Raw genomic sequence first — 8484 nt, forward strand, 5'->3', positions numbered from 1 at the left:
GACTCTATTGGGTCTTGTGTCCCTATTACGCAAAATGAAATAGAGTCATGGCACCATCGGTGGAACGGTTTGCTAGGCAGAAAGAAATGGAATTTGTTTAAAACCATCGAAGAATTTTCAAAAGAGCAGAAAAATACAGAATTCATTGTGGAAAAGCTTCGTTCGCAGAGCCAACAAACTAAAAGAGCGAAAAATAAGGAAATAAGAGAGCAGAAGATTAAAGAACATCTGAAGAAAATAAATGACATGGACATAATTACGTTTTTAAATGTCCAGGCATACTTATGCTATTTCAAAAAATAATTATCAAAAATTTCTTTTTGTTTCACCGAATAGTGAAACCAAAATTGTTATATGTAATAATACACTATTTGTTATTTAAGAAAAATGTAAGATTTTATTAAATTATAAATAATGATGTACTTATGGAATTATGTTTAAAAATTAATACTTATTATATTTGTTGATTTTTATTATTATTATTATTATTTATTTATTTAATTACTTCGGAAAACAAAAAGTTCCATTGGTGTTAGTAGCACTTAAAGTAGGTTAGTAAAATTAAACTAAACACAAAACAAATAAGATTCATAATGCGCCTATTGCCACGCGCACGAGATGCCACATAAGCGGACAGTCTGTACTGTGGGCGACCACCTGCAGGATGCTGCTGCCACTGGCGCGCACGCGCCTCAACAAGGACGCACATCGCTTGCGCAGGATCGCCGGGAAACCGTCCACACGCTCATCCGCGAACATGCCTGAGGCACTGCAGTAGCGCGGCAGCCCCAGCAGCATCCTAAAGGCGTTATTATATTGGACCCGCAGGGCATTAAACGATTTTTGGGTATACTTGCACCAGAGGCTGCTTGTATAAAAAGATTGACAATAAGCTCTAAAGAGCGTGATTTTCACTTGCTTTGTACAATGAGCAAACCTCCGGATAATCATATTTGCCCTCACCGCCAATGCCCTGCGTTCCCGCTCTATGTCCTCGTCGTCCCCGAGGTCCTCCCTCAACACATGGCCCAAATATATAAACTTTTCAACTCTGGCAAGCTGAGTGCCGTTTATGGTCAAAGACGGAATCACATTTGGATATTTATTCCCCGATTTAAACACCATAAACTCACATTTTCCAGAGTTGTAAATCAGGCCATGCGATTGAGCGAAGCCCTCACAGATCGACAAGAGCTTTCTTAACGAACCTATTGTCGGTCCCAGCAACACCATATCATCGGCGTAACTGATGTTATTTACGCAGAGTTCCTGTATATGGCAACCGACTCGGGCGCTGCTGAGACCACCAATAAGCTCATTAATATATATATTAAAGAGACGGGGAGAACTAAGCCCTCCCTGTCTCACACCACACTCTAAACGGTATGCATCTGACACTCCGTCTGCCCATTTCACAAAATTTGTTTGGTTGGAGTACCAGTACCTGAAAACTGCCAACAACTCAGGTCGAAAACTAACTTTCTCGAGTTTTTCCCACAGCAGGTCGTACGACACTAAATCGAACGCCTTCGAGAGATCGAGAAAAACGGCGTATACCGGAGTACTCCGCTCAGTGTAATATCTGACAGTATGCTTGACACTCAGAATAGCACTTTCAGTAGATAGACCGGCGCGGAATCCAAACTGTGCATCGTGCGGCTGAAAGCACTTACTCAAATGAGCGTCAAGCAAACTGTCAAATACTTTTGCTATAACGGTGGCTAAAGAAATTGGCCTATAATTGTTCTTATCCGATATATCACCAGTCTTTTTCTTTGTTATTGGCACTACTAGTGTCTTCATCAAATCAGGCGGTAAATAAGAATGGACAACACAGAGTGACAGAAACATGGCTAAAACTCTAGGCAAGTGAAGCCCGGCATGCAGCAGATGCTCTACGCTCAGGCCGTCGTGGCCGGGTGACTTCCCTCTCTTCATATTTTTTATTATAGCAGCGACCTCACGGCCAGAAAAACAGATAAGCTCCCGGCCATCGAAGGGCCCAGCAGAAAACATCTGCCGCTGTGATGGACCAAGAGGAGACTCCACCCTGAAATGATGTTTAAATAAATTAGCTATTTCGACTGAGTCACTCACTCCGCCTACATGGACAGGTATGCCAGGTCTAACATTTAGCTTATTAGTGGCTTTCCAAAAACTACTAAAGTCTTTTTTGGCGTGATGAGATGCTATTATATCCATTCTAATACTCTCCTGATTTTTCTGACACCACCTGAGTCTCGATTTAAATATTTTCTGAGACTCACACATCTCGTTAAAAGCTAATCCATTAAGTGGCTTCCCCTGTAAGTGCCATATATGCGTCTTGAGCCTAGCCAGTCTATAAGCACCATTTACGTGCTTGTTCCAACCTACTAAGGATTTTTTTCCATTTCCAGTACGTGGAATGTCCTCTCGGCTCTGTACAGCAGCTTTACTAAGCACGGACACTATTTTTGCATACATGTTATCCAACAAAAGCTTGTGTTCTTCAGATGCACATAACCCCCTACAACAAGTTCTACATTCTGTAGGAAAGTCAAGCATTCTAAGCTCCGTGTTACACAAATCATGATACAATCTTATTTGTTCGTCATTTCTAACTCCCCACTTAACTTTATATTTAAAGTTAGATTCATCCGCAGTTAAAGATACCTTAGGCGCAACCTTTTCTAAATTACAATGAATCACTAATGGGTAATGATCCGACATAAAAACATCTTTATTTAAAATCTTAACATTTTCAATAGTAAGCCTGGCGGATTGTGTTACTAAGCAATGATCAAGCCAACGAAGTGATCCACGATAAGGGCATTTAAAAGTAAAAGCACTTGAATCTACACCCAAGATATCCTCATCAGCACAGAACCAGTCCTGTTCGGAGCAGAAGCTTCTCATTTCATTACTGAAGTCAGTATTTGGGTGAGCGTTAAAATCACCAACAACGTACACAGCCTCAGCGTCACTGCTTGCGACCACAGACGATATTTCACTGAGACATTCGGTGAATTCTAAAAGGTTTGTCGAGCAGTTCGTAGGCATATATACGCATAAAAATAGGATGGTACGATTCCTCATTACACCTCTGATGCCCGTTATCCGAATATTATCCATAGGTACCACAGAAACGTCCTGGAAAATTCCTTTCCGCCAAAGGATAGCGATTCCTCCATAAGGTCTGCCTGGAAGAAGACCCGCAGACGTGTCGACCGAAGACTTTCCCGTGTACTCGAAATCATCATGTATACTTGCAAGAAACGGTATGTCATGTGGTAATAACCACGTTTCTTGGAGCGCCAGCAAATCAGCATCTTTGCATAGTCTTCTAACGCAGTTGACAGATGTCTTAACGTTCTTACAGTTGAAACTGACTAAAGTAGTGGTATTCAAATTATGCATTTTGTTCGGAATTTATTTCTGTTTTCTGCGATCTAGCTTTGTATGGTAAATACCTTCTAAAAGAAATACCATCAGGCCAGAGCTTATCATCTAGAAATAACTCAAGTTTGTGTTTTGCCACATTTAACTTAAAAGCATTGTAGGGTTTCTTCGTTTTCATATTAATCTTGGAGAGAGTCACACTTTCGTTTGTCCTAGCTAAAACGTACTCAGCAATGTCATTCGCCGAGGTATCCTTGTGTACATTTGATATAAACAACGGAATCTTAATTTCAGCAGCTTTGAAATTTCCAACGGGTTGAGCTTTACCGGTCGTCTCTATACGATTCCGAAGACGCTTTCTCTGCACAAGTACCCATTCCTCAGTAGGCTTCTGTGTTGCTTTCACGCTGTCACGAAGCACATCGGCGGCCGTCTTTCTATTTGGACGCTTATTCGATTCATTTGCGGTAATCAATTCCGACCTACATTCGTCATTTTGAATTCCAATAAGAACATTCACGTTTTTGTGGTCACAAGAAACATTCGTCTTTTTGCATGCGCTAACTAAACGTTCGCCGTTTTGCGGAACAATGTTGCGTTCCTTATCAGCTGCTCTCGAACATAAAACCGGTTGACTCGTCGTAGCCGCAGTCGACACCACGTTCGCCGTACTAGCTGATCTGTTGTTTTGATTCGGTGTACTCGTGCAAATCGAACTATTTGATATTAAGTGATGTTTATTTTGTGTAGATGTATTTTTAATTTGAATTTCAGATTCACAAGTACTGTTTGTGTGCTTGTCCTCTAACTGTGGACACACAGTCATATATGTAGTGTTAAGTGAGGAAGATAAGTTTACGTCGGAGTTTTGCACGCAAATATTTGTTCCCCGCTTAGTGTTTACATTGCCGTAGTCAAGAGGAGGGTACTCCGGCAAGATCTCTGGTAAATTATTGAAATGAACATCCCGTAAATTTGATTTTAGTGCTATAATCTCATTTTTTACCTCTTCCAGTTGATTGACTTTGACATAATCTTCTTTTATTTCGCTAATATTGTTTCGTAACAGATTCAATTCCTTCAACAAGCTAGTTACATCAATGTGATTAAATGTAACTGGCGGCAATAAGTGTAGGTCTCTTGCAGCAAAAATAGGAATCAATTCAGGATCAGTCCTTTTCAATAAAACTATAATATCATCCAATTCTCTCTGCGACTTCCCATCTCTTCGCCTATTGATTTTGGGCATATCGGTAGGCATTGACTGAAATAGAAGCTCCTTTGCGTTATGGATGTCCTGTGCGGAGAACGCTGTCACACAGATACGCACAAGATTGTCCTCGTCCATCACGTCAATTTTGTTTTGTATGAACGCTAGTACTTCGTTCAACACTATATTGCAGTTATTGCACTTAACAATGTTTGACATTGTTTTATAATAACTCTTAGTTTCGCAAACACATCAAAAATAACCGTGTTTTGAGGGAGCTGGAGCCTTATTTAGTAGAGAGCTCTTTACTAAATAATGTACTTACTTATTGTTGTTTTTATAAGTATGTAAGAACAAGGTATACTTAAAATAAAAAAAATATTTTGAATATGAATTCAGTCAATGTGTTAAAATTTTAAATTATCCATCTTTTTAAAATATCTACTATGAATTATATATGTTATCAATTGTCAGCTTATTATTATAATTGTATGGTTATTTGTTCTATTTAGTTATTTGTCGCGAAGTATTTTTTTTTACAGCACATGTAAAAGTATGGTTGCTTAACTACCTCTCGGAAACCGGAAAGTCATGAGTATAGTTGATGTATTGTAATGACATATTACGGCAGTGGGGGGGGGGCGGTTTCCGAGAGGTGGTGGGACAACCGACACGGCCAGGACGGCATTATGAAACGAGTAGCCTAGCGGTGTAGACCTAAAATAATATTAAAGCAAATTGTCATAGTGGAAGTGAATAAATCGGTGTGATAAAAACCAAGTACGTTGTTTAACTTCTGAAACTGATCCCATAGTTTCAGAAGTGGGATACACAAGAATCAATAGGATTTTTGCTACGCCACGCTAACGTAAGTATTATTTTCTTTCGTTATTTCTATTATTATTTTTTTGCTTTCCCTGCATTTATCGAGACGTTATTTTGATAGACCCATACGAGGGGAGGTCAAAAAGTTCTCGGAATGGAGGGGTTGGAGGGGGTTGGTTTGCTCGTACAGGTAGCCGCTAGTTGCACACCTCATTAACAGTATATGTGTCGTGGCCAGATCATAGAATTGACCATTTCATGAAATGATCGACCATTTCATGAAATGGTCGTATTTCATGAAATGGCCAACTTCAACTGACCATATCGTTTAAACGTCAGCGTTTAATGATATTTCCATCCACGTTTGGCCATATCATTAATGTAGGGTGTCCATGATAAGTGGTGTAATAAAAACGCGAAATAAGGTAGGAAATAATGTATTACTCTAGTACAAAGTACAAAAATGTTTAAAATTCAAATAAAAATTAAAAAGTCATTTTCGATTAACGGAGTGTTGATGTAGTTGACATATACGCCGTAACTGCATCTCGCTTTTGAAGTCGTCGTCATATTTTTTGACACTATTTCATGCCATTGGTCATCATTCAGTATACTTTTTGTGTGTACGATAAACATACTGGCGGCGTAGGGGTGGCCCAAGGGCCACCCCCGCCGCACCCTAACCTACTGTTATGCCTTGTAAAAATTATAAAAAAAGGATTATGATAATTTAAATTATGACAAAAACATTTATGCGTTTTAATAGAATCTCGTTCCAAGTAGTTAATGTCATCTGCGGCAAATCTACAATAAGTCACGTCAAAAAAAAAGAAACTTTACGGACAGTAGGATCGTCTATATTTTTCTTTTTTAAAATTAATATCGCTTCATTCGCAGTTTTAATTATATCATATTTTGAAATCCAATAATAGTCCATTGATTTACGTAGCGTGGTCACTCGACCTTCATTATTTGCCATATAACCTAAAAATAAAAATAAAGTTGCTGTCTACTGTTAATACGAGTTTTTCTTTTCACCTTAGTGTCAAAACATTGCTTCACTGCACTTTTATTTTGTATTTGCTCATTATTATTCGTATTATTCGCGTTCACAAAAGAATAATTATTGTCCGCCGCCATTATGCAAAACAAAAACAAAGCGACACCAGCGCCACTACCGGTGGATAATGTTACTATTTTACGATATGATCGCTAACGTTTGGCCATATCATGAAGTAATCATGCATTTAGTTGGTCATATCGTTAAACGTTTTGTGTTCATTGATCTGGCCAAACTACATCATGATGTGGCCAACGAATGTTGTTCTATTTCATGAAATACGACCATTTCATGAAATGGTCGATCATTTCATGAAATGATCAATTCTATGATATGGCCACGATATATGTACCAAGTTTGAAGCAAATCGGGTCATTAACGTTTGAACTATCGACCAGCAAACAAGTGAATCGGGAAGAACTCAGCGAATATGGAGAAAATTGAACACCGCGCCGTCATTAAGTTCCTCACCAAGCAAGGAAAATCCGCTCAGACGATTTTTCAAGAGCTGTTATCAGTTTACGCGGACTCTGCCCCTGGTAAAACCATGGTTTACAAGTGGCATAGTCTTTTCAAGCAAGGAAGAGAGTCGATTGAAGATGACCCCCGCTCCGGACGGCCCATTGAGGCCACCACACCGGAAATCATCGAAAAAGTAGAGAAACTTTTATTAGAAGATACCCGCTTGAAGAAGAAGCAGCTTGCAGCAATGGTCGGTGTATCCGAAACAAGTATTTTAAATATCCTACATCAACATCTTGGGATGACTAAGGTCAGCGCAAGATGGGTTCCAAGAATGCTCACGCCACTTCAAAAAAGCGAGCGTGTCGAGTGTTCTCGCCAGTTTTTAGAGCTCTGTGGAGAGAATAAGGAAGAAGTTATGGCCCGGATTGTTACTGGAGATGAAACCTGGGTTCACCACTATGAACCTGAGTCGAAGCAAGAGTCGATGCAGTGGCATAAAAAAGGCACACCTCCTCCAAAGAAGTTTAAGGTGTCACAATCGGCCGGAAAGATCATGGCCACTATTTTTTGGGATACAGAAGGTATTTTGCTGATTGATTATAAAGATCGTGGTGTGACTATAACGGGACATTACTACGCTTCTTTACTGGATAGATTGAAAGAGGCTATCAAGGAAAAAAGAAGAGGAAAGCTGTCAAGAGGTGTGCTCCTTTTGCACGACAACGCACCCGTCCACACGTGCCATGTTGCGACGGCTGCCATTCACCGAAGCGGGTTCGAAAAATTAAACCACCCGCCTTACAGTCCAGACTTGGCCCCCAGCGATTATTATTTGTTCCCAAAAATGAAAAAGGAACTGCGTGGACGAAAATTTGGCGATGATGAAGAAGTCAAGTCTGCAATTTCGGCCTATTTTGACAGCAAAGAGAAATCTTTTTTTTATGATGGAATAAACAAATTATTTGATAGATCCGGAAAATGTGTTAAGGTTAAGGGAGAATATATTGAAAAGGAAAAATAGTTTCGTGTTTAATTTCGACCCCCTTCCCCCTCATTCCGCGAACTTTTTGACCTCCCCTCGTATGTGCTCATGAATTGCTTCTTGTTAGAAATTAAGCTGTATTTATCGTAACGGGTTGTATCCCGGAGATTTATACTGGGGATACACGTGTTTGATATTCTTAAATTATTATCGTTCAGTTGTAATTATGAAGTATATGACTATATTATTGGTTTGTCAAAATGACTATTACTTTGTGACAAGATGCCTATTTTAAAAAATCTGACTATATTTTACCTATATGGGGCTACTCTCCATAGGTGTCATATTGTCTAACGGATAATAATAGTTTTCTTGCCCGGGCACTCCCTGGAGATGACTATTAGCCGATGTTAAGGGAAGGTAACAAACTAATAAATTACGCTGTATTGATGAGGTTCTAAGCTTAAAAAAATAATAGTTTCAGAATGGACGACCAAAGAGACCTTATACCAAGGGGTGACGGTTCGAACTACCTACGTAACCCAGGAGCGCCTAGGTCAC

General features: G+C 39.5%; 1 protein-coding gene across 1 annotated transcript; it reads right to left on the bottom strand.

Moving 5' to 3' along the window:
- Positions 1-588: 588 nt before the first annotated feature.
- Positions 589-1938, bottom strand: LOC126381624 (uncharacterized). The gene is made up of 2 exons (XM_050031076.1): positions 1445-1938; positions 589-799 (listed from the first exon to the last, which is right to left on the bottom strand). Exons 1-2 carry the CDS (start codon positions 1936-1938, stop codon positions 589-591), a joined length of 705 nt encoding a protein of 234 aa, XP_049887033.1.
- Positions 1939-8484: the final 6546 nt, after the last annotated feature.

Source organism: Pectinophora gossypiella, unplaced genomic scaffold (genome assembly GCF_024362695.1).
Source record: "Pectinophora gossypiella unplaced genomic scaffold, ilPecGoss1.1 Pgos_69, whole genome shotgun sequence".
NCBI classification, from domain to species: Eukaryota; Metazoa; Arthropoda; class Insecta; order Lepidoptera; family Gelechiidae; genus Pectinophora; species Pectinophora gossypiella.

What these genes read in the sequence shown, in the direction of transcription:
- LOC126381624 (XM_050031076.1), bottom strand. Translation starts at nt 1,938, where the DNA reads ATGAAGAGAGGGAAGTCACCCGGCCACGACGGCCTGAGCGTAGAGCAT. An exon ending in GAGTTGTTGGCAGTTTTCAG is followed by an intron (nt 800 to 1,444) that starts GTACTGGTACTC and finishes TAACGCCTTTAG; the next exon opens with GATGCTGCTGGGGCTGCCGC.